The sequence below is a fragment of the Clarias gariepinus genome, chromosome 4 (assembly GCF_024256425.1).
Source record: "Clarias gariepinus isolate MV-2021 ecotype Netherlands chromosome 4, CGAR_prim_01v2, whole genome shotgun sequence".
NCBI lineage: Eukaryota > Metazoa > Chordata > Actinopteri > Siluriformes > Clariidae > Clarias > Clarias gariepinus.
In genome coordinates this window covers 30,518,886-30,546,198 of record NC_071103.1, presented here as the reverse complement: position 1 = coordinate 30,546,198, position 27,313 = coordinate 30,518,886, and the positions used below count along the sequence as shown (strand labels likewise).

At 37.1% G+C, this 27,313-nt stretch overlaps 2 protein-coding genes across 3 annotated transcripts in view; one reads left to right on the top strand and one right to left on the bottom strand.

The window, feature by feature from the left end:
- Window positions 1–535: 535 nt before the first annotated feature.
- On the bottom strand, window positions 536–20,746 carry wdr48a (WD repeat domain 48a). Of its 2 annotated transcripts, none has more exons than XM_053495200.1 (19): window positions 20,666–20,746; window positions 15,238–15,378; window positions 14,983–15,061; window positions 14,577–14,659; window positions 11,737–11,866; window positions 11,116–11,204; window positions 10,886–10,987; window positions 8,777–9,001; window positions 7,106–7,180; window positions 6,568–6,670; window positions 6,056–6,153; window positions 5,855–5,962; window positions 5,620–5,716; window positions 4,849–4,941; window positions 4,617–4,722; window positions 4,441–4,528; window positions 4,138–4,214; window positions 3,106–3,295; window positions 536–1,749 (listed from the first exon to the last, which is right to left on the bottom strand). In XM_053495200.1, exons 1-19 carry the CDS (start codon window positions 20,729–20,731, stop codon window positions 1,654–1,656), a joined length of 2,046 nt encoding a protein of 681 aa, XP_053351175.1. In that variant the 5' UTR covers window positions 20,732–20,746; the 3' UTR covers window positions 536–1,653. The 2 variants fall into 2 exon arrangements, with proteins under 2 accessions (XP_053351175.1, XP_053351174.1); XM_053495199.1 differs by having other exon boundaries at window positions 14,983–15,058; window positions 20,666–20,723.
- Window positions 20,747–23,172: 2,426 nt separating this feature from the next.
- The window catches only part of scn5lab (sodium channel, voltage gated, type V-like, alpha b), a 125,218-nt gene continuing 121,077 nt past the window's right edge, over window positions 23,173–27,313 (top strand). Inside the window, exon 1 of the mRNA XM_053493853.1 lies at window positions 23,173–23,308. The gene's annotated coding sequence lies outside the window, so the exon portion shown is untranslated. The remainder of the gene's footprint in view (window positions 23,309–27,313) is intronic.

The window sequence follows — 27,313 nt, the reverse complement described above, 5'->3', positions numbered from 1 at the left end:
ATCATCAACATCAACAACAAATTTATACTAAGGCTCCATATACAATACTGTGCAAATGTCTCAGGCACCTTGATTTTTGAAATATGTAATAAGCTAAATCTTATTGGCTCAAAAGGTATAACACATTTTGTTGCATGCGTTTCATCATAAATAATATATGTTTGCATGTAAATAAAGAAACCGACCACTTTTTAATCAAAAACAAATTGAGGGCTGCTAAGGTGTAACAAATCAAGATGCTCAGTAAACCAGCCTTCTAGCCAATTTCCTTATAAAACTGCAAAACTGATACCTGAAACTGCTGCTGTTTTTGATTATTTTTGAAAGCATCTTTGCTTTACAGCCTTTCTTTGCATGCACCTAACACATGTGCAGTGTACAGTATCTAGACAGACAGGCATGAAATAAAGGCAATAAAAATAATGACGAATACTCAAATAATAATATAAACAACATAAAAAGAAGCATAGTGGTCACCGAGACAGGGCTTTAAGGAAATTCCCATTACAAAGTACACTTTTTTTGCTTTCTTTATTTATTCTTTCAGACTAAAACCAAATATAGAATGCATTTTTATAACATTGTGCAACCTAAGCTTTGACAGTTTGCAAAGCCCAATCTATTTTGCATAAATACATCAGCCACCCCGATATCCTTTATTGATGATTCATTATACTTTCACTGTTTTCTTAAGTCTTTACAGTAGTTCTCTGCCCTCTTGTGGTTTAACAGAGTGCTAGCAGCGACTGGATCATAAGAGAAACTTACGAGCCTTTCTTTCCGACTCTTGTGTCATATTTCTCAAAGATCACACAAAAAGCACCTTTTTGAAGATAACATGATTACATTTAAAAAAAAAAAGAAAAAAGGTAATTAAAAGCAAATCAGAGGGTAAAACTGGCTATAAAATAATTACAATCTATGTACAGAATGATGGCGTCAACGAATACAGCACAGCATTATTGAGTGATTCATGACTGTTTTGTTTGTTTGTTTTTAATGAAGAAGGGGATTAACAAGATTGATAAAACCCCAGACACATCTGGACTAAAGGACATTAAATTTCGATAGTAGCAATCTTTCACTTTTAACAAAATGTTTAATGGTTTAAAATCAGGCCCAGATTATTATTAGTTTATTTAGATTTTGCATTTCTCTCTAACATAAGGATTGAAATAGTTCTAGCTAATCAACATCCATGGAATGTATAAAGGAAGGAGAGCAAAAATATGTGGTGTTTCGCATCACGTGTTGTACAATATGTTCAGTTTTATCAAGTATCAAAGTAAACAAACTCCAAAAAAAGAACATGTAATAAAACTTATGACACACATGAAACAGATGGCAATTAAATAATAATCTCAAGTTTCAGAATAGACAGTCACACTACCCTTTCGATTTGTCAGCTGACTGTTCACAGTAGATCTCGTTTCCCAGTGTTTTCCTGTTCTTACCTCAAACCTGACACCTCCAGATCCACTTTACTCTCACTGTGGAGATCTGGTGTGAATTCACAGGTGAAAGTGTATTTCGTGTGTGTCAGACTAGTACTGGAGTACTACATGTCAGATCACAGGGAGCATGAGTCTGAAAGTCCATGACAGGGTTTGGAACAGGAAATGTGGACAGATGTGTAGCGTTAAGGTCGCTTTCTTACGTCGATTTCTGTTTGTAGTGAAGGGTTAGGTCTCCACCACTCTTCCAAATGAAATGCTTTACTGTTCGCAGATCCATGTTGGGATCCAGAACCTTTCAGAGGAAAAACAGAGCAGTGAATCCAGGTTAGAGGTAAGGAAAAAAATTATTTAAAAAATCATGACGTGTCTTAAAATTTCATGATTCAGAGGAGGATAACATACTGTCAGGTGTAAAAGTTAGTAACCCCTTGTTTAATTCAATCCGTTTTTGTGCAAAACATAAAAAATCATTTGATCATAGTTCGTCTTAATATCAGACAAATATAACCTCAGACGAACAGCATATAACGTTTTGCACAATTTTTAAAAGGCAAAAAGAAAAAAGAAGGGCAATACTAAGTACGCCCTTACTGTGGGTAAGTTGAAGCGTGGTGCTGCTAATCATCAGCCCTTGATTAATTGATCAGGCAGACCTCTTAAAAGCAGAATGTTTAGCAGTTTGCATTTAGGTGTAACACAATGCCAAGAGGCAAAGACATGTATCATGTCATAAGCAATTGTCTTAAAGTAGGGTTACAACTAATGGTTATTTTGATAATCAATCCATCTAGCAATAATTAAAATGATTAATCGCATCATTGCAGTACTCAATAGCTCTTATTTAAGCATCAGCTTTTGAATTTAGCTTGAGGAGGTTTTTTGTACAATCAAGATCATAAAAATGAAGTATATAAATAAATAAAAATATGACTTTGGGTACACTGAGATCTCAATCCAACTGGAATGCTGTGGCAGGACCTTAAGAGAGCTGTACATTAGCGATTTCCCGAAAACCTCAATGAACTGAAGCAACGTTATAAAAACGAACAGATCACAATTCCATGTGAGAGACTGATACAGTCATACTGTAAAAAACAACGACTTGAAGTTATTACTGCTAAAATTGGATCTACAATCTATTGAATCATGCCCATGTGCGATTTTCCTTATTATTGCCCACGTATTTATTTTCCTTATTGGCTTCATTTTTGTTCAATAAATAAATAATGGAAAAAGTTATGTTATATAATTTGAGATTGTGCATTTGCCTAATACCAAAACCTGGTATTTGCTTAATACCAAAACCCTTTCTTTTTATATTTTTCCATAAAAACACGTAGATGTGGTGAAACACACAGAATTGAAAGAGGGGAAAATGAACTTTATGACATGCTTGTAAATCATAAAAAAAACTCCTAATCACAGGATGAGAGTGTAAATGATAATGTTAAACAGGACAAAAAAATCTACTACAAGGGTCATCGAAAGAAAAGAGATAAGGATAATTATTACAGAGAAATAGAATGAGGGTTATATTAATTGAGAAGGAACAGAGATAATGGAGTCCTGAGGCAGTCTTCAGATCTGTACCTGATATCAGGTCCCCCCCCCCAATTTGGATGAACCTGTGAGCAATGCAGGACTTTACCTGGTCCTGACAGAGCAACTCGATTTTCTCCTCAGCTAGCACTGCCATGTCCTCCTCCTCTTTCTGCTCACTTGGCTTCTCTCCAGCCGACCCACTCGTCTGGGACTCGCTGTCCAGGTTAATGATCTTCTCATAAACGTGCTCCATTACTTTTCTCACCTGGAGCATGTCGCTAGCGGATAGACGATCTCTAAAACACAGAGACAAGAGATCGTGTAGACATTACAGCTATGTTGAAATATTGTTTTCAAGGCACTTTAATGAACTTTTATTTTAAATTATCCTATTGTCTGATCTGTTGGGTGCTTTAAATGTTAGAGAAAATGCAGTAAGCTAGACACTACCATCCCACACAGGTCAGACAAGATGGTTTGATAATTAAAACGAAAGCAATCAAAATTCTTGTTGTATAACGTCTGTTTTTTTGTTTGTTTTTTTTTTACTTAGACTATAAGACAAAATAATATAGAACTGTATTATTTACAGAATATACTGTACAAAAAAAACTAATTACCGACTCATTATTCACCAAGCAGCCATAACATTTTATATTCTCAACCTTGGGCTTTGCATTTATTATGACATAAGGACAGGTCCAACAGATTTTAAGAACACATAGCAGACTGTGAATGCTAAGTGTATATCTAACTCAGGTTAGATACGGGTATATCTGGGCCTGGGACAGACTCAGTAGGAACTCTGTACAAATTAATGTTTTTCTTTCTTTGTCCACTGCTGGGAACATGAGGACATCAACATTCTGCTATTTATTGTTTTACAGAAGAGAAAAAAAAAAAAGTTAAAAACAAGTGAACAAAATATCAGGGATAGTAAAGAACTCATTTAAAGTCTAGTTTAGAATTATAATCTGAGATTGGACAATGAAATGGTTTTTTAAACACAAAGATTTAGAGATTAGGATCCAAATTGGTCAAATGGTAAGGAACCCAGACACCAGTGCTATAATACTGTAAAACCTGAATAAATGTACAAGTTGTTCTACAATTTCCACCTATAATAATAATAACCTACTTCTTCAACGTCTTGGCACCTGATGAAGAATGGGGCTGGAGGTAAAAGGGGATTTTGTTGAATTTTGGCATGTTTTTCTGTAAAAAGAAAACATAGCAGAATAAAGACTTCAGAACAAAAGATATCTTTTGATGTGCTGTTTTTTAAAAAAAAATATGTCTTTATAACTGACAAATCTATTTACACGGCATCAGTAAAAACCTCCACTTGCATAATCTTACACTCTGAGCAGTCTAAATCATATTGATTAAATGACATTTAGACGAGAGGCGGGATTGGCACTGGGGATTCTTAAGCACTCACATCCACTGTAATGTCAATCACCCACTGTGGAACAGTTTCATTGAGCAGCATGGATTCAGTCTCGCCTCCAGAGTCTCGACAGAGCAACCTGCACACACGGATACACATCATGCATGCGGATCCCTGTTTGTCCAGCACGACCACAAACAACCCTGCACACATTCTAAGAAACAGACCTGAACAGTGTCCTTCCGCCTGCTTCACCGAAAATGACTGGAGTGTGTGGTGGAACTTGGAAATATCCGTTTCCTTTCTGTATCCTGTTCTCATGCTCACCATTCACTAAAGCGACAAATTTTTTTTACTTAACATGATTCTATATAAAGAAAGAAATCTTTAAAATTAAAAATCTCACAAAATTATTTATTTCTGTGGATCAGACAATAATTTCCTAACAGAACTTCATACCATGGTTCAGCTCAGTTTCCTCATCCATTGGACTGCTGTGCGTCCTGGGCCAATATTCCAACAGGGCTTGGAGCAGTAGTCCACCCAGATTCACTACAACACACATACAACAACAACTTTTAATTGCTATTCCACAAAAACATTCACATCAAATGGAACCTTTAAAAATCTAAAAGTTTACTTTTTTTAGTAAAAGCAAGAAAACCAATCTTGCTTTTACTGAAACCATCTTTCAAAACGATTAGAAATGTTATCTTGTTGATTTTTAATTTTTTTTTAAATGTGTGTACATTAAGGGTGGCCGAGGTCTGCCCGCCTCAGGTCCGTGTGTGTGGAGTTTGCATGCACTTTGTGGTTTTTCCGTTTCCAAAGTGCCCACAGTGTACGAGTGTGTAAGCAATGGTTTGGCACCCTGTACATGATCTACCCCGCCTAACGCCCCGAGTCCCCTGGGATAGCCTCCTGGCCTTCCAGGATCAGCGCTATAGAGAATGAGTGAGTGAGTTAGTGAGTAGGTGTGTACATTAAAACTAATGCTATCAGTTTTAGGTCCTACAGTAAGTATAAGAAAACCCTGACACACGTTTTAGCAATTACTCAGACGAGTGGGACTGGTGAAAGGTTCTGGACAGACACACTGGAAGTGTCACCTGGAAGTTAGACTTACTGTTTTCCCCAGGAACAGAAAACACAAGCAAGTACTTTTACACATTTGACCCGTGTGTTTCTCAGATGATAATGATGATGAGTCACACATACTGTTACACTCACGTTTTGGGTCTGAGCCATCTGGACTGGTAAATCCAGCATCCTTGGCCGAGACCCAAGCAGCAAAGCAATCGCTCTCATCGAGTGTAATGGTCAGCATCTATAGAGCATCAAACATAATGAAATTACCAAAGCAAAACACACCATCATTAAAAACTGGAATCCTGGACATAATTCTAGGCTATTGTTTTGTATGACATTAACATTATTATGTAGAGTTTTTTTTTTTTTTGCTCACCCCCGTTTTAAGATCCACAGAAAACCAGTTAGGCACATAAACCATCTTAAACTGCTTCTTGATCTCCTCATCAAACTCTATCTTTCCCAAATCTTCAACTTTGCATGCCTGAATAAAAGGTACAGATAAGTAAGAATGACACGGTGACAAAGTTTGGAAACGAAATACATATATTTTTTTTTAAAATGGAACCGGTCATACCTTTAAGACATCCCAGTATGCTATGTTGTTGTTGGTGTCTTTGGTGAGTATATGTCTCTTGTCGTTCAAAATGTGGCACTGGATTATACTGGCTCCACCTAGAGGACACATTAAGGTACTTCAAGTGTGTGCTGCCATTCTGAAACCATAAGCAACTGGAAAATTATGTAAAATTTATGGATACTATTTCAGAACTATAAAGCATCAGATTACTACTTAAAATACTTTATGGTGGGGATATCAGAAATAAACGCATGTTTAATAAAGAAATGTACTTCCTCAAAGTTTGGTTGAAAGATTATTAGCACCTGCACAAATGGTTGATAATTATAAATAAAGCTTGGTTATAAACTAGACATTGATTTTCAGTTAATAGTTAATAGATTTTAAACTACTGGCTGAGATATGGCAAAAGAGAACCTATGTATTGTACTAAATGCAGAACCATTAGTACTTAAAAACTATATGTAAAGTATACAAACGCATAGAGCAGTGTGCACCAAGTTGTGTACCTTTAATAACCTGATCCGGCTGTGTGCACAGCGGTGTCAAGGGAGTGCTGCAGTCATTGTCGTAATCGCCAGATGCTCGGAAATTGTGGATGCCCTTTAGAGACTGCAGGGTAAAAGAGATTAAATGAAAATTGAGGCTCGAAGGCTCAAGGCTCAGATCTTACAAAGACGTTATTATGCAGAAGCGTGAGCTCTAAGATTTTAAGTATTTAAAAAAAAAAAAGTATTTAAGATTTCAATTACGGGAAATGCTTAGATGGTGACAGTGTGAACTACTGAGGCATCGTGTACATGTATGTGGTTGTAAGTCAGTCAATACATTACATCTACAGTGGTATATGATTCGAATTCAGTGCTTAATTTACAACAAAACATTATTTACACAAGGGATAATATTGAAACAAGTGGAACTTTTAAAGTAAAATAAAAGACAAAAGGATGATTAAAGTTTAGGAGGACGAGTCTATATGATGTGTCAGGAACAGCTGGGGCAGGTGGCATCTTTATTCACGTCACTGTAGAAGGCAGCTGTGCTTACCCATTTGTTAACAGTGGACTTTGTGGTGGAGACCCAGATGGCCGACGGTGGGTCCGCTGACCTGTCCAGCTCCATCTGCCCAAGGCCAAATATACATTCAGCAATTTTACTTTCTTTGCACGTAGGGACAGTTCTTTAAACTACACTCTAAACAATTCTCTCTCCACACCTGTATTTATTGTTTTAGCACTTGTCTTTGTACAGTATATATATATCAGTGCAGCCTGTTACAGTGTTAAGGTCACTGTGCTTTCAGGACAGTGGAAAACAGGACAGTGGAAAACCTATATACCGACATCAAGTAAGTAAAATTTGATTTAAATTTTGTATACAAAATGAAAAAATTCTTAAAGGCACAATGAAACCATGAGAGAAATCTAACCTTTAATTGAAGGACGTATGCTTAAATGAAATTAATATCATTAACAAAACCGCTTATTAATAAAAAAAGTAAATGGAACCATGCATTTAGTACTTTACACAACCTATTCCCTACCATAGAGAATATGCAGCAAGGAACCTGAGAGCACTCCTCAGTACACAACCTCTGCCCTGCTTCATATGGACCTTTCTTTTGTATGATGTTGGTAATGGCCTTATTTTCATTTAAACTCCTCCAGTGCTTAATGGAGTCCATGATGATGTGTATTCTAATAAGGTTTACAGGGCATTTGGAGGAAAAACATCCTCAGAGCATCTCAGGTCCTCCAACAGTGACGATCATATTCTATTCTGTATAACATCCTTCTTTTTTTTTTTATCTTATGCAACTACAGAACCCAGTTCCGGTGAAAGCTTCAATTGCATCTAGCAACCTCCAGGTACTTACATATTTAGTTAGATAAAAGAAAGTGTTTTGATATGAAGTTGGTACCCAAGAGTAGTTTGTATTCTTTGGGACCACAAAATGCTGCAATCTTCTGCAAATATCCAACTGTGATTGCCGGAGAAGTTTTTGCCTGTCTAATCATCCCCCTCACTGTGTATGTGTGTTTGTGTGTGTGTGTGTGTGTGTGTGGGAATGAAGTACACTTGTGTCAATTTTTAAGGAAGTTCATTAAAGCTCTGTTTTCTTAACTACTTAATGACTTCCCTAAATATGAATATGGACATTTTCAGGTGTAGCTAATTTTACCGCCATTGACTAAGGGAATCTGGCCTGTGTGTCACCTCATATTTATACCCCAGTGAAACAGGAAGTCATGGGTGACTGTTTAAGAGTGTGAAAACACTCAGGTGCACATTATAAATAGCTAAATATAAATACGAACATGTTTCAGTTAGGCTTTATTTAAAAAAAGTTCTAGGTAAGCCATAAATTGTGACAAACGGTTCTGTTAAAACAATATACAGTATTGGGTCATTTTAAATATTTCCTTATAATTAATTTACTTCTCTTGAAGTTTAGGTTTCTTTAAAACTTTTAATCTACGATTAAACTTATTAACCACAAAGACATCGTCTATAACCTTTTATTAAACTCATCTTAATCAAGGGTGGCAATAATTGTAGGTAATGTATCTGACCTAAATAACACTCTTTACTTTGGATTTGTGTCTCGCTAAAAACATGGTATTACAAAGACTGAGGTGTAAAGTAAAAATAACCACAGACGCTCCAGAAAAAGTACACAGTCTCCTAGTTTTCCCCACCCTTTCATATCTCCCTTACCTTAAGCACAGGGGCTTTCTCTTCACAAATGAGTACACGTATGTCTGGATTGCGCAGGTCCGTGCAGTAAATCTTTCGATCCCGGCCTCCAGAGTAGACATGGGTAAAGGCTTCGTTTACCTGCAGCGCCCATACTCCCTCATCATGGACACGGTACGTGGCTATACACCTCTGCTGTCCCAGTGACCACAGTCGGATTGTGCCATCTGAACTTCCTGACAGGCACTTAAACACAGATCGGGGAACATAATATCACACTTTATTATACAGTGCTTCAACGTAATCTACAGTAAAGCAAAAAGAGATTATGTGCCATGTTAATGACAAAACAATTATCTAAATGTATAAAAAAGTATAGTTAGCTAAACAGGTATTTCCTGATTTATGAACAAGTTCCATTTCTAAAGCACGTTCGTAAGTCTGATTTGTTCTTAAGTCCGACAAAGTGAGTCTTATACGCCTTTGACACGAATATACAATGTAAAGCATATCAATCCACTTGCGCAAATCTGTCCCCTTTCCCCACACTGCCATCATGTAGCCAAAAAAAAAAGGAAATTAATCTCACACAAATGTAACACTGTTGTCTCTACACCTTTAAATCGCAGAGCTGTTTTCCACTATATAGGACTGTGAACTCGTAGGACTATTCACTATCAGGACAGCTTTACAGGTCAGACATTTTCTATCATTGTGATTCCGGACTGATTCATTGAAACCAGTAAGGCCGTCTCCCGCACCCTTGCATGCACACACATAAAATATACCAGACTTTTTATACATTGACCTACACACAGGAAATATTGTACATAGTTAATACATGGTGCCCTGCAGAGCTTCTTTCGTGATTGAACTGGAAGTAGAACCACATCCCGTTTATATCTGCGGAAATAAATAAAAAAAACCGGGAACAGCCTGTATAGTGGTGGCGAAAAGTATTAAGATAACATATGCCATGTATTATACTGTAGCTCTCCCTGTGGACCAAATAATTAGTTTACTTATTACTAATTAATTCTTGCCTATCTGGCTGAAATGTTGTGCTGATTAACATTGGCTTTTTTAGTTAAAGGATGGAACGAATATATATGGCAGGGTTTTTACTTGCGTTGCAAACTTTAGTGGAAAATTTCTGAACATGACACCAGAAAACTGCAGATGTCTTTTTGACTCTATGCCCAGCAGCATTTAGCAGGTTTTGAAGAATAAAGGAATTTATAATACATAATGACTGTTTTATAGCGATTGCATTCCATAAAATAACAAATTATTCTTATAATTCAGTGCCATCTTCTATGATTTATTGTGCTGGGACAGGGGAGTAAAGCCAATCGATGCCAACAGACTCTACAAGCTCATTAGGAAAGCTGGCTCTGTCATTGGAGTAAGGCTCGAGTCTCGGGTGGAGGCGAGAGGAGAATGCTTAAGAAACTCCTCAGGATTCTGCACTAGGAATCGGCTGCATGCTTCTACTGGGGTCCTACCAGAGCACGTTCAGCCATAGACTGAGACCACGGAGAAGCACCACAGAATGCCATAGAAGGTCTTCCATTCTGGATGAAGGAGAGTTAAACAATAAGCGCACTAGCCTTACCTTTGGCAATTTGTATGCTAGGGTTCCTTAATATCATGTTTCATATCAAGTAGCAATATCATGCACAATATTATTTGTCACTGTTGCTATGTAAAACTTTACATGGAAATCTTGTATTTTTGGGGACAATATTTGTCAACTTTATCTTATATACACTTTGTGGATATTCTTTCTATTTTTTTTATTTAATTATTACTTAATTTTGTGGCTTCTTATATTTTATAACTCGCTTTGCTGTTGGAGCAGGCTCTGGCACAAGAATTTCCTCTGGGATTAATAAAATTTTATAATAAATAATATAAAATAATAATAATAAAATAATAAAAGATTTCTCTCATCGTATCATATCGTCTTGATTTTTACTATTAAAAAAAAAATTTGAATGTTATTAAAACATTGAATTTGACTTTTATCTCAATAATTTTGACCACAACTGGACTGTACATTAAATCATAATTTCCAGCATCCTGTTTCAGCGTTTCAATCTCCTAATACTTCAATACAATGTCATGCACCTGAGTGCCGTCTCTGTTGAGCAGCAGTGATTTCACATTGTCTGTGTGTCCTTTAAGCTTCATGAGCTTGGCGCAGGTGCGTGGGTCCCACACTCTTAAAACCTAAGAAACCACACACACACACACACACACACACACCACATAACTAAACAGGGCCAGCAAAAGAAACACATCCAATTCAATTTACATGAAAGAAAATTGAAGTTAAAATGGAGAATATTGGGACGAGCCTTCTCAGTTGATCCAGATACTATTACTGTGCCCATCTGATTCATGGCCAGACTGTAGATTGAATCCTTGTTCCCACTGAGAGACGATGCTGCAGGATAAATAATAGCAAGAGTTTCAGAATTGACTCAATGAGAAATGAGGTTTGATTATCTCTCGGGTTGTGCAAAACTAGATTAAATTGCAGGCTTTAAATTTGCTACATCACCTACAATATTAAGATCATTTGTCTTGGTTAATTTGGCATATAAAATCCATGCTACTCATTATCCACAAAACACACAATCCTTTAAAAATTAGGATACATCCAAGAATGAGTAAGATTACTTATGAGTCCTGGAAAGAGATACAACATAAACAATGCTTCACAATAAACAAAATATATTGCATAAGGAATAAAATACAGGCGATGTGCTATAACAAAGCCTCCTATATCTGTTAAGGTCTTGTTTTGAAAAACAAAAGAACAAAAATGTGATAAAAAGATACTGTTACACTAGCTACAGTAGGTAACCTGTATGATGACACAATCTCACAACATTGTTTTTATATACAGTACAGTACACACACACACACACAACGCTAAGCCATTAGAAGTACTTCAGCTGAGAGACGGCACTCACTAGTGACAGTATTATTGGAGGCGGTCAGTGCTGTTAGTGTGTTTACATCCCATAAGAAAATCTGTCTGTCCAGTCCGGCCGAAGCCACCAGCTCTTTATCTTTAGCATATGCTAAAGCTTTAACATAATCCTGCGAAGGAGAAAACACACAACAACAGGTATCAGTGTAAATTCAACATAATCAACCCTCCATCATAAGAAATGTGTTCCAGCATCCATGTCCTTAATCTAAAGCTCTACTCAGGTAGGACAACTTTACACTGGAAAGCCAGTACGTCAGGGATTTTTCCCCTGGCTGACTGATTTATCTAGCAGAGTCACCACATGAGATCATTCACTCCAGAAAATATTGGCACAGGTTTTATGTTGGATGCCCTTCCTGCCACAACCCTCCCACTTAGCTTGGGACGGGCCCAGGGTCCCAACATTGGCAACGTGGCAGAAGGGTGGAGCTCGCACGCTGACCATCCAAACAGCAACCCAGATGCCTAATTTTACCTACATCTATTAAATGGCCAGTGGAAATAACCGGAAGTGATAAATACAGTATATGCAATCTAAATCGAAGCACATCTGTAAATTATTCCTTGTGCTCTGTGAGGTCAAGGACCTATTAAAATGCATAGTAAAAATCTATGTAATCCACATGTATTATAATGTAAAAACCATGCAGACTTCCATCTTTGGGATTTATACAGAGACTCCTCAGCCTATAGGAACTGAGCTTAATCACACAGCAACATTACATAAACCTTATACCACTCCAACATCCAGTATTATTGTTTAAATAAATGGCAACAATTTCTAAAAATTTTGTTTAATTTACAGTGCTAAAACAGGGGCTGTGCCTTTGTCAGGATCCTACGTTTCAATACCAAAGCAAATTTCATTTAAAAAATATATATTGTAATTTACTAGAGATTGGGGAAAAATATTGTGATTCTTATGCATGGCAATTCATATGTCGCCACAATAAACCAACTTTTTAAAAACTTTTTTTTAAATTTATATAATATATGCATTTGAGAAAGTAAAAGGTTGTCGCTCCGCTATAATCCTGCTGGTGGTGCACTTTAAACTATTCACATATTGGCAGGCAGAACAGCATCCTGTATGAAACGAGCAAACAGGGTTAGCCAAAAGAAAATGTATACGCACTACAGGAAAAAAAAAAAAAAAAAAAAGACCGATATTATATAAATATAATATCATATAAATCTATATATCGTATAGCAATACAAATGTACAGTTTTTCTTTTCATGAAGTGTATATACATTTTTTCCGCTGACTTTGTGATGGATGGATGATAAAATTTAAAAAATGACTTAAATAAAAGATAGAAACTGATTTGCATTTCATTGAGTAAAATAGGTATTTGAACCCCTACCAACCATTAAGAGTTCTGTCTCCCACAGAGTGGTTAGACACTCCTACTCAATTAGTCACCTCATTAAAAGACACCTGTTTTAACTCGTCACCTGTATAAAAGACACCTGTCCACAGAATCAACCATTCAAGCAGACTCCAAACTCTCCAACATGGAAAAGACCAAAGAGCTGTCCAAGGATGGCAGAGACAAAATTGTAGACCTGCACAAGGCTGGACTGGGCTACAAAACCATTAGCAAAAAATTGAGAGAGAAGGTGACAACTGTTGGCGCAATTTTTTTCGAAAATGGAAGGAGCACAAAATGAATTCAAGAATTCCTGAAAGGTTTCCCATGTTTATTACATTAAATCATGTTCTGTGCCCAGTTTGCTCTGATAAAGAAAGAAAGAAGGAAAGAAAGTTGTTTCTGCCAGAAGAACTTTCATCTGCTTCAGTTTCCCTGCCCTCTCCTCCCCTGAATATTTTTTTAAATTAATTGCCTCAACAGTCTCTTGAAATATGAGACACATCCAATCGTTACAGCTCTCTTAAAAAACCCTTTGTTGTTTTCAGCTCATTTAAAATCACTCCTTATTACTTTCTAGTCTGTAGTCATGACTAAATAATTATTCAGTAAATTCATTTGCATCGCACATAAAGGCTCTTGCAATACAGCTGTGTTAACACAGTCTGGGCTGTCTATTATTTATTCATTTGGACTTCGGACACCCCTAGATCTGGCCTAGATCATGTTTTGGGTTATATAAATACAGATTACTCAATTGGCAGCATGGTGGATTAGTGTTTAACACTGTTGCTGTGCACCTCCAGGTTCCGGGTTTGATTCCTGCCTTGGGTATGTGTACATCTTCTCTGCAAGCTTGGTGGCTTTAAGTAAAAAATGATCTGTACTCCGGCTATATTGAAACTTCGGTTGACTTTTCAGCAAAAAGTCTGTCTTTTTAGCAAAAACTAATGCCCCACTTGTGACTTACATGAAAGTAGAGCAGCGTTGCAGTGTTTACTTTATTGGAACTTTATGCTTATGTTTTTCTGGGATTCTCTCGGGCCAGTATTGGAAAATTATCAGGAAAAGAGGGGAAAAAAAAAAATCAACGGTGCTTGTTACAGATGCTTATTTAAGAGCTACGTCCTAAATTTCAGATTAAAACGCAGAAGACTGCTATCCAAGGGCATTGTGATCTTGCATAACGATGCATGTCTGCACATTTCTGCCCTCACTGTCTACACTCTGCAAAATATATATATACATAAATTTATAGATAATTCATTTATATATATATATATATATATATATATATATATATATATATATATATATATTTATTTATTTATTTATTTTTTTATTTTTTTATTAACTTTTATTTAAGAGAAAATTAAGGGATTCAAATTTTTCTTGTGATGACTAACAGTTATACAATCCTAGTTGTGAAATAGGTTTTGCATTTACCTTGTGTGTTCGCAGAGTCGACATACAAAACCCTTTGTGTGCATTCCAGACTTTTACAGTGGTGTCTGATGAAGCAGATATCACTGTAACAGATAAATAATCCAACAGGGTGATTTTAGAGAATACTGTTGTAAGTTTCAAAAGCACTATGATACATGGCATTGCTGCAATAGGTTTAATCAAGGAGTATTGCTGCAAAAAAAAAAAAAATAATAATAATAATAATAATAGAGTTCTTTATACAGAACGCTACTCAATATCCTGCTTCTCTGTGGAACGTTCAGGTTTATATATTTATTTATTGTTAATTCATGCATTATATGATGTAAACTGGGTTAACACCTCCAGCACAACAGATACTTCTCCATATAAACAAAGAGTTACATTAAACTAAAGTCACACTCACAAGTTTTTCCATTGCAGCAGAGGACGATGTCATTGACCCAGTCTGTGTGATGTTCCATTGAGGCTATGTATGGGTCCTGCTGAAAAACACACAAAACAGCAACGTCGTCAGTGAACCTCCAAGTTCTAAATATAACATGAAATTCGGCAATAAACATGCTGTCTGGATTAAAATATTCCATTAACAATTCGCCACAAAGATTATTACAGTATCAGATCAGCAGAGATCATGAATAAGAGACTGACAGATTGGTACCTTGTGCTGGTTGACGCTCCATATCCGAATAATGGAGTCTCGACCAGCGGTGAAGAGCCGGTTAAGAGCCGGGTCCAGCTGTAGAGCATTCACTCCATTACGGTTGTATTTCTCCACTTCATCTCGGATCACATACGATACCTAGAGCACATTTAAAAAAAAAAAAAAAAAAAGGTTTTTTATTAATAAAATGGATTTTATTTTGTTATACAACACAGAAATAAAAACATCTTGAATTACGTTCAACCTTGCAGCATCCACAAATCATTAAAACCAGAACATCTGGCATTTAGTCCATCATCCTACTTGAAAAACAAATTTATATTTGTATATTCCTCATTAAGCATGGGAACAGGGAGTAGCCTAGTGGCTGAGACTTCAGACTCCTGACTGGAAGTGTTGAAACCCCATCAGAAGATACCAAATGTCAAGACACAAACAAGGAATATGTGTAAAATATTTAGGGTGGGTGATATTTTTGTCATGGCTTTTCATAAAAAAAACTGAATAGAATATTACACTTTGTAGAACAACTCTACATTAAAATAATGCAACAAAAATAAATTTGATAATTTACATACTGTACTTCGATACTTTTTGGTAAATTATACAATACGTACAACTGAAAACAGATGTTGTGCATTTCATTTATAAACACACACACACACACACACACACACACACATATTATAGTAACACATTTAATACAGAAAAGAGGGTGTTAGGTTTATAAATTACAAGACAAATTATTGCTCAATGTGTCCACCGCACCTCAATATCCTTACCAGCCGGCCCTAACCCCGAACAGACGAACAAACATCAGCACACACACGATGTATGTGAAGTTCTGTTTATTATCAGCAAAGAGAGAATATTTAAGCTTGTGGAAAGGAGCCCTGTGTCACGTACGTCCCGTACATCAAAAGAACCAGTCATTAACATGTAAGTCATAGAGAGACCCGGGGGCAGACAGTCGATAGGAAACACATTAGCATTTTCCGGTTAGACAAAAGGGTTCCAGCAGACACGAGCTATTTGTATGTATATTCGTCTGGACACAGGCTACTGGAAGTGTTACCATATAAAGAATAAGAAAGCTTTATGGACATAGAGGAATGGCAAAGTTCACACAATTCTGGAAATCTTACAGGAGGAAATAATAAAGTAAATTAATAATAAAGAAAGAAAGAAAAAGATAAAACTGTATCCACCATATATCAGAAAAGTTGCGATATTGACTTTATTTTGTCCAACCCTAACGTAATTCATAAGTATAGACGTGTCTAAATGTATTTTCAAAGCGATATGACATTTCCAGTTACCAAATTAGGGTATGTGTGTGTATATATGTGTTTGTGTGTCCTATGGTCGATTGGCACCCAGGGTATACTTCGCCTTGTGACCATAGGCTCCACATCCCCCACGACCCTGTACAGGATAAGTGGTATAGAAGATGAATGAATGAATAAATAAATTTAAACATGTGTCAGTTCTCTGAGGTCCACTTGTTCATTTATGAAGGAAATCAGCCAAGAAGCTTTACTATCTAGGAGAGCAAGCTACATTTCTCCTAGAGATTTCTGCCTCACTTTCCACTGCTGTTTTCATAGATTATCAAAGACATCTCCCAAAGTTGATGCGCATGCTGCGATGCACGTCATCCATCACCATCATTTTTTTTGCTTTCGCTTTTCAGATGGTTTTCAGCTTTCTCGTTGTGCACATTATATTGTTCTATGGTGTATAGCAATATGACCTGGCACCCAAAATACTTTCAAAGCACTCCAACGCGGCCACCATTTTTCGCAGAAGATAATAAAAATTATATACGACCCCGCCAAATACTGGCCAAATCACAGACATGCACGGACTAATATCACAGGACTTGGACTCGGCAAAATATGGTAGGTCATTTGTGGGGAAATTTTACCTTTACAAATTACATGTTTAATGACCGATTCCCATGGGATTAAGATCACAGACAACCTCCGCATTTATTACTAGAGCTGCGCAGGTAATACTAATCCCGTGTGAATAGGACTAAAGACCAACACTGTGTTTTCCCAAAAACAACAACAATTCACACTATTTATCACCAATCTGGCACAGCATCAATAATGTAGAATCAAATTTGCTTGTATCCAGTCTGTATATAAACTGGTATAATGCAGCACAAAAGCAGGATGTCTGAGCGAAGGGAAAAGTACCATGTGATGAGTCAGGCATTACTCTTCTCCTTTTTTCCCCCCCTACATTCAGCTGTATTACTGCTTAAAAATAAAAAGGATGCCCATACCCCAAAAGTTAAGTGCACCCTAGCGTGCAAAAAAATGCATACATAAACTACATACACTACCTGGGCAAAATATATACAGTATATATTGATTTTTTTTTTAGAAGGGTCATTATACAATAATACAATTATTGGGCAGCATCAAAACACCTAAGGAGATTACTGAAACTGAATCAAAAATAAGGTTAGGGCCATAATATAGCACCCCAGGAGCAGATAGGGTTAAGGGGGTTTGCTTAAGGGCCCAACAATGGCAACCTGGTGGAGCTGGGGATCGAACTGCCAATCAGTAACTCGGTGCCTTAGCCCTCAGAGTATAGTGCTAAACCGTCAACTTTTGAAACAAATCTGGTCAGAAGGAAAAAAAAAATTATAGATCGAGATCTCTTAAACACTTACTAAAGTTGCATAGTGTAAAAAAAAATAAATAATAATAAATAAATAAAACCAACAATAAAACTATAGCCATGTTTAATAGTGAAAATAAGAGCATTTCCATACAAACAATGTGAGGCAATTAATCTCACTTGTTAGTGACACTAATCAGAAAATAAGGTTTAATTTGCTAGAGAGGATAAAAATTGAAGATTGAAGAACAGAAAAAAAAAGAAATTACATGGTCTGATGAGTTCAGGTTGACTTTCTTCCAGAGAAATGGGTGCATCAGGAAAAGGAGGGATGCACATGAAGCAATGCATCAATCATGCGACGCATAGCGCATACTGTACAGGCCTCTAGAGGCAGTGTTATGATCTGGGGTTGCTTAAGTTGCTCAGGTCTATTCTCAGTAATGTTATGTGGCAATAAAATGAAGTCAGCTGATGACCTAAATATACTAAAAGAAAAGGGTATCACATCTATGGAGTTTTTCTCCCGGCACATCCCCCCTGTCCCCAAGTCAGACCATGCAGTGCTCAGAGAAATAAAAAAAGCCAGAGAGCTACACCTCAGACGCTATAGGCCACAGTGAGCATGTTACATTAAAAAAAAGGTTTGCAAAACTGCATCTGAACAGAGCAAATACAGCTGGAACAATGTCCTATAGACAGATGAGACAAAAGTGAAGCAGCATTTCAGCAACCCCTCATACCCACTGCACGTCAGCGGAGGGGGGATCATTTGGCGTATTGTCAAAATAGTTGGCAACAAAAGTGAGTACGCTCTAAGTCAGGGGTCAGCAATCTTAAACACTCAAAGAGCCATTTGGACCCGTTTCCCACAGGAAGGAAAATACCCTTTTGACATCTAAAATAAAGATTCACTGCAAATGTAGTTTTTTACTTTTATGCTATGTATTAAAAAAATTTTAATCAAGGAACTGGTACAGAGAAAAAAATTATTTTTGCATGAAACAAAAACATTTTAAAGAAAAAAAAAGCACTGGGTTAAAAGTTACTTTAAAAAAATACTATTTGAGTCCTTCTCATATTCATGAAATAAAAAGCCGAACTTGAACTATCCACCTGCAGCAAACAAAGAAATGTCGTCTGCTTCTATGAGCTGTCATTCTTTTATCGCATGCACTGGAGCTTGCAGTCAGCTGTCAACCTGAATAAAAGCGAGGGTCGAAAAGCTCAATAAATCATGTGGCGATGGATGTCGCACATCAATGGTTGTGATGCATATTTTGAGCGACAAAAAAATAAACACATTTTATTTTAATGTTACAAGATCACAATAATCTTCAAATTAAGAATTACATTTAAAGAAAACTAAGGAACAAAAAATAACAAATTTCATTTCAATACTCATTATTTATTTCCCAGAAGCCACAGCAGAGGGGTGAAAGAGCCATGTGCGGGTCCAGAGTCGCGGGCTGCCAACCTCGGCCCCAAGTGATAAGAGCTGCACATCTTTAACCATGCGAAGTCACGTGACTATTCATTATCCCATTTGTGTGTTTGTCAGTGGCAAAGTATGTCTCCAGACATGAAGCCTATAGGGCACCTGTAGGACGTCCTCAAGCGGAAGGTGACGAAGCACCATGTGTCTAACATCCAGCACATTTGTTCATCTACTATGTACACATTTTCCTTGCCAGTTATTTACCCAATAACGGCTGTATGTTGAGTTATTATTGTTAGAGGACAGTAAATCTGAGCTGCTATACAAACTGCAAACTGAGTACTCTAAAGTATATTCAATTTTTATTTCTTTAGTATTGTTCCTTGAGAACATATAATGAAGCGATTGCTGAAATGTGAGGGGTGTACTCACTTTTGTCATATACTGCACACACACACACACACACACACAAACAATACATGATTTCTGGATTCTGATTGACACTTTACATGAATACCAATAATTTCACATCACTTTCCAGAAATGCAACAGGGATATGTATATGGATATTTAAAGATAAATATTGACTAGATGTTATTAGGTTTTAAAATCTTGTTGGTTTTGGGTGTACTTATACACTTTGCGTCAATTTTACGACAGCTCAAAATACGGCAGACCGACAGCGACACCGGGGGCATTCTGGTTTACGTTTCACCAAAAATAAGCTAACTGTATCAGCTGCAACAAAAATCTTGATTTCTTTTTTATTATTATTAAACGACATTGTAATATTCTTAATTTTATACGGTTAAACAGTTTAACGTCTAAAATTTCTCCAGCGATGACTGAGGAAGGGGGCGTGGACTTAGCTTTAGCTTAGACTTGAGCTAGCAATCACATTCCCACATGAAAGACAAAAAGGCAAATAGACAATATGCATAAAACCTAGATATCTACGAAAACTTTTATAAAACGCATTATTTCTATATACAATAATATGCATCCAAATACGAGCCAGCATTGTCACGCACTAAAAGTAAGATAGCTGGGTATTTCTGCTAGCCTCCAAGCCTGTAATCATGGGCTTATTTCCAAACTAGATAAATAATGCACTCATGTATGTTGTCTAAGGTGTTATTCCAACACCACTGCGTAATGCACTTCTGTAGACAGTACAGAATAATTCGGGCTTCAGCCCCAGGTCAGAGACTCCGCTCGAGTTCAACATAGAAATCGTGATAAAATGTATACACCAGGTCGAGAAACGCGTCACAAAGAAGTGATCAAATAGTCATCAACAAACGCTTGTCTGTGCAAATGTAAGAGAAAGCCGTGAAAGTGGAACTGTACCTGCACTTTTCTCCGCCCAGCAGCATTCTGCCTGTGATGGGTCGCCATCTTACATGTTGACAGCATGACGTCACTTCCGGGAAGCGGAAAAAATCCCGCGCGCGGGCCATGCACCAGCTGTGCAAATATCAACGTTAAATCAATCCTTTATTTGACTATGTAGATTTTAGATAGATAGATAGATAGATAGATAGATAGATAGATAGATAGATAGATAGATAGATAGATAGACAAGGTTTTGTATAATTGTAATAGTTTGATGTTTTATCAAATATTAGTTAAGTTCCTAGATTTTAAAACTTTTATTCTTTCTTTTTTTTATTAAGTTAATATTTTACAAATATACACAATTTTGCTTTTGTGCCTTATTGGCTAGATAAGTCTGCATAATGTACTATATATTCTTAATTTTGTCATTTATAAGACACTCTAAAGTAGTCTTAGATACTTGAACATTTCTGCAAAGCACTATTACTGCAAGAAACTATTAAAAAAATAAAACATTAATATACATTATACAGGCATTACTTGCACATTATGCAGGTGGCATAGCGATTAGCACTATGGCTTTGCACATCCATGGTCGAGGGTTCAATTCAGGTCTGTGTGCATGGAGTTTGCACGTTCTCCTCATGCTTGGTGGGTTTCATCTGAGTACTCTGGTTTCCTCCCACAGTCCAAAGACATCCAGGTTAGGTTAATTGGTGTTTTCAAATTGTCTGTAGTCTGTGAGTGTGAGTATGAGTGTGTGTGTGAGAGAATGTTGACCGGAAGTCCTTCCACACTCATAAAATTTGAATAAATACGATGGTAATCACCACTGGCCTCCATAGTCCCTGGCCTGCAGAGGTTCCTAGATGGATGGATGGTTGGACGGATGGATGGATAAATAAATGGTTGGAATAAACTTTATAATAATAAATTAATTATTTTATAATCTCAATTTTGTCATAAGGGGTGGTAGAACCCTGCTCGAGAATACTTCATACACACCCTAGTAGTTTTAGATACATTCAACAAGATCTGCAAATCAAAGAACCATTAAAAAATATATACTAATAATAGTAATTTTTATAACAATGTACATTAAACAGACAGCATCGTGGTGTAGAGGTGAGCGCTGTGGCCTGCCATGGAGTTTGCATGTTCTCTCATTGTTTGGTGGATTTTCTCCAGGGTCCCTGGTTTCCTCCCCTGGTTAGCAGTCCCAAATTGCCTGTAGTGTGTTTGTGTGTGTGTGTGTGTGTGAGTACAGTATCTTGGGTGATTTTACATCATAATACTTCAAGCTTCAAACCCGTCTAGGTAACCAAAAGTGGCAATAAGTTTACCAGCAACAAGCTCTTATCCATTAACTCAGTATTGCTCAGATGTCGGGGATGAATTTCCTTGTTGGTAGAAATCACTGAAATGTGAAAATCTTGTGCGCCTCTGGCATCAGTGGTTCGCCAGAGGGAGCTACAGATTCAGCAGCTGTGCGTGTGTGTGTGTGTGTGTGTGTGTGTGTCCGCTCTTTTCCAATTAAGCGCTTTCATGCACATCTTCAGCTAAACCAAGCAATAGACTCAAGGCTTTTTTTTATTTTTTATAAATATACATTCCGATTTTTTTTTATTATAGTGATATAGTAAATTAATATATTTATAAGATTGTAATTACTAGTGTGGATATAAAAAAATAATAATCTTTGCTTTCCACAAGGACTCATCTATAAACAAATGAAATAAATCTGCGTCCTTTCCTAAAACGTCCGCGTAAACACATATTAAAGGGTGAGACCCGCACACCAGGCTTAATTGCTGCTGCGAGTTCATAAACAACAGTTGTTCGCCTGATATTAAACACTCCAGTCCCCAAAGACTTGTCCTAGATCTCAGGACAGTCCATTTTCACTGCGCGCTCGTCATTCTATCAAAATTTCCAGCCGAGATTTTTTCCCCCTTCCATTTTGCACGTCGAAACTTTGAAAGCGCCAAACAGATGTGCGTCGGAGCGGTGCGTAAAGGGAGCGCAAAAAGGCAGACGGGAGGAGGCGTTTCCCATGCACCGACCAAGCTCACTTCCTCAGTCGGCGGCTCGACGGCGATCGCACAGGTTTGGTAGGCGTTTGCGCTTGAAGATTTTCCAGGAGAGAGCCGGTTAACTCAAGTCCCTGCGATCTACAAGAGCCTCTTATGACCTAGTCGCCGCTTGGACAGCTTTAGAAGCAGGGAAGAGCCAGAGTCGGCGTCACTGACCTGTATATACGTGTATATATATATTCTCTTTTGGACATCGATCTCAACTTTATTTAATATGTTGGAATCTTTCTGATTTGGATGATTTATCAAGAGGACCCTGTGGGAAAAGATTTCTTTTTGAATAAATAATCCTCTTCAGAGCTGTGCGCCATGGCACATGGAGCGGAATTGACGCTCGCGCCGGTTTGCGCCTGATCCTCGAATGGATGTGCGTGTTTAGAGCGAGTGAAAACAACTCATCACAGGCCGTTTATCTGGACCGGGATGAGTTTCCAGAGAGGGCTCCACATGCCCTCAGGCTGCTCTGGGTTTTGCTAGCGCTCGCTGAGAATGTCGGAAGTCGCTGAACTATAAGGATCGCTTCTTCTGCACGCAAAGCTGCCAAGAAAAGAAAGTTTCACACGTAAGTAGTTGCCACCCCTGCCTGTGCCAGTCTGCCCCCTCTCTCCCTTTCTCTCTGTCTCTTTATGTTGTAGAAAACAATCTGGAACTTTCCGTAGGGACTTCACTAAAGATCAGGCCTGTGGAAAAAAAAACAATCACAAAAGTTCTTCTTGTAGTCGGTCTATTCCATAGATACCTTCGAGTTGACACTATTTGCAATTCCATCCCTTTGAAACAGATTCCTGTAAATATCGTGCCCAGAGCACGTTTGGACATGCTGGGTGAATTAGGAATCAAAAGACCAGCAGGTGATACAGGTAGAGTATATAGTTAAAGTGAAGTGAGGGGTAATGAGGAGCTCAGCATATGGTGTGTGTCTGAATGAAAATCACGGCTACTGTATGTGCGTGCGGAAAGCCTTAATCAGGTTTAGTACCCCTCAGCTGATTACATTGTTTCCTGAAGTATCCATGGAGGGGAAATTGATGTTGTTCAGAGACAACATTTACTGTTCCATGGACCAAAGTTGCGTTTAACCCTTATATCGCTTTTTCCCTCTATTTTATTTCTAGTGCATTTTAATCAGCCAAAAATATTATTAATTTATTGTGATTTTTTTAGACCCTTAATTGGTGATTGACCTGTAAATTTGCATGTAGTGCACCTTAAAAGTTTTAAACTAAAAGCTAATTAAAGGGACAAGTGTGATTATTAAGATCTAATTACAGAATGTAGCAGCTACAGCCATACTGCCAGGTAAATGTGGCATTCCGGTGAAAAGACATGTACAGATCAATGGCTTACCTTCTAATGAGTGTGTAAACATTAGGGTTTAAAACAGGTTTAAGTTTATATTATTCCTGATTGAGAATTGCGTTTTGACATCGAGGCCACATGTGGTGAGTGTCTGAAAGCCCAGATTACTACTGAAAACACCTCCACAGTAACCCAGGACCTGTGCTAACCTGTCACACACTGTGCTATAGGAGTGCATACTGAGCCTATTAGGATGGGTCCATGTAATTCACTCGATGGCTCGCATGGCGCGCTTAACTCACACTTATAAACGAGTTTTCAGCATTTGCTTTGGGACATTATGTCAGAAGAGGTGGAGTGCTGTAAAGGCTTGGTATTTAATAGACAAATCTGCGGCTTTGGAAACAAGCCCCGCCCCCTCACTGAGTGACCTTTAAATGCGGAAAAGAGAAGCTTTAGGAAGCCTCGAGCTCTTGTCCAAGGTCCTGAAAGTTCAGTTCTCACAGTGTCATGGCAAAAAATGCACGATTTTAGGAAAATACCTTGTAAGTAAGTAGAATAATAGTTTATAATAGAATAAAACGTAAGGATTGAGAAATAGAGGATATTTAAAAAGTGAGTTATAAATGATGCAAGTAAGCAATATAGCATGCTACATTTAAATATTTTTATTTGCAAAGTGTAATAAACCACTATTAGTGTAAGAAATATGTTAAATAACAGCAATAAATTATTTAATTAACTAAAATAATAATATAAAAAAGTCTGTAAATTCTATGCGTACTGAATTTTTACCTTCAAATCTACATCTACAGATGTACAAAGCAACATACTGTATGTAATGTACAGTTTATTTCATTTTGCATTCAAGTATTGAAAAAAATATTCCATCAAATTAAACCCATAATCTGCGTCACAGAGAGAGAGAGAGAGAGAGATGGGTGAGATATTTGTTACTGTTCTTACATTTTCCAAGCAGATTGTTGGTGACAATAGTCTTAATTCGACAATATCTAACAATATTATACATGCACAAAACACATACATATATAAATCCATAACACATGCATAGGCATTTCTCATATTTTTAAGATAAATAATAATAAACAAATCAAACAATAGCTAATTTCTAATTCCTATTTTTATATGTTTTTGCCGGATCAAGGCAAGGCAAACCCGACCATAAGGCTTTTTTGATACACTGTTTGCTCACGCTCACATAATGCTCTCCTAGAAATGGGAGCTCCAGCAAACCTTCCTGTTAACAATTTCTTAATTATCACTACATCAAAATTATCATCAGTGTTTCAAAATACTTTACATTTTTAAAGCAACCTCAATCTGTGTGTTTTGGTTAACATAAAATGCCACACAATTCCACTGATGTTGAGCGGGGCTGCTGGTCTCACTCGCGCTGTGTGGTTGTGACAACACCAGGTGACCTTGGAGTCATTATTTGTTTTGTCACTCGTAATTTATTTGTGACAACTGCCCTTATGTCACTGATCCAATTATTGTCTTGTAGGGCAATTTGAAACTACTGTGTCCCTGTGGGAAAGCTTTATTATACTATTTAGTTTTTTACTTAAGTCTCTTAAATAAAATATATAAATGATTTACATTCACTTGTAAGATATGTGCTAACAATGGGTCTGTTATTTTTGAATGTAAACTTTCCCTCTAAGTCACTACTGTGCACACTTCATTGGAGAAATAGCTGAGATATAGCTTTCACTCTGCCAGGATACAGATAACAGAAGGCTATAAGTTAGACCAGGTTGCCTAGAATTGCATTCTTTGTTGTTTTAGGTAAAAAATACATAACAAAATATAAAATACAGGGAGGCATTTTGAGAAATGAATGTATAGTTGATAAAGCCCCGTGGGAGGGGCTTTTGGAGAAACCCTTTATTTCTTCATAGTGAATTAAATTATTCAAATTAAATCAACAAATTAACAAATTTAATTTGGGGGAAACTGATGTTTTACTACGACAGGCATCGCTAAAAAAAACAATGTAAAAATCTATTTCTTATGTAACAACATGCAGCAATCTCGTTTTCCCTCTCATCTGTTTTTTTATCTTGTTTGTTAACAAACAAAAAAATCCTCTAAAACTGGTCAGGTATAGGGACTGGACTAAAAAGAAGAACAAAAATGTCCTTTAGGAGGCCTGGAGAACATCTCCTTAAGACTACATTAAACATAAAAAAGTTTGCCTCTTTGGAAGCAAAATAGGAATAAGTGAGTGGTGGCACTAGACATTTATGCAATACTGTATACATATAGTTGGTTATATATATAGTTGGTTACTAATTGTAACACATCATTGTACGCATGCTTGTTGTCCTTCAGCCACTGCTGTATTGACCAAAGGTCCCAAAAGGGCAGTCAGAAATGATCTCTTGAAGGCCCTTGTTTAGTCCTTCAGGAAGAGATTTGACCCTGCCTGAGAAAAGCATACACAACATTTGGCCGTGTATCTACTGAAAATGACAAATGATACATAAATGACCCACACGCCTCACTCCTTAACCTAGATGACCTTCAGTGTTTGGGGATTTGTATCGTACTTTAAGTTTGGTTATTTTGTACTGGTTTCTTGAGTACACACAACAACTATGAGTTAACATGAGCAAATGGCCCTCTACTAATCTGGACTTTGAAAGGAGCCCCAGGGGAATGTGGATATTTGTGTCAGGTCCTCCTTTATCTTCTTTTATTGATCCAGTACTTTTCTGGTGAAGGCTTGGTTTTAATGTCTGTAATGCGCAGAGAGGACAGCTCATCTCCTGATATGAAGGGGTTAAATTTTACAGCTGCTGGTGTCACACCAGGTCTTGCCATACGCTACTTAGTTTTCATAACATTTTTTACTAAGAATTGCTGAACATGCTTTATAAAATGAGCCATTTTGAAAAAAAAAGTCACAAGTTTAAGGTTTTAAATAATGCATTACAAATAAATAAAGCCTTACGAATCTATATTTTAACATTTCCTCTTGTCTTATTCTTGTTTCGTTGCTTTTAGCAACAAGACGACTATCTTGCCTGTTGCTTTGGCTCCTGATTGAGGCTTTAAAAGCAGTTTCGAGGTCTGCAATCATTCTAATCATCTGTATACACTATGATTGTTCATATGAAGCATGCATCTAACATGCAATGAATTTACAGTCTCTCCTAAATCACTAAGAAGACTTGAGCTGATTGTTATCTAACTAGGCCAGCAGAATCATCAGCCTGGAGAGGAAAAGTGGATAGCTTCAGGT

Bases quoted from the DNA above. Each gene is read 5' to 3' on its own strand.
- wdr48a (XM_053495200.1), bottom strand. From the start codon at position 20,731: ATGCTGTCAACATGTAAGATGGCGACCCATCACAGGCAGAATGCTGCT. The intron at 11,205-11,736 runs GTGAGTGCCGTC...TTTATCCTGCAG, and splicing joins CTCCAATAATACTGTCACTA to CATCGTCTCTCAGTGGGAAC. The intron at 4,215-4,440 runs GTGAGTGCTTAA...TTCTTTTTACAG, and splicing joins TGATTGACATTACAGTGGAT to AAAAACATGCCAAAATTCAA.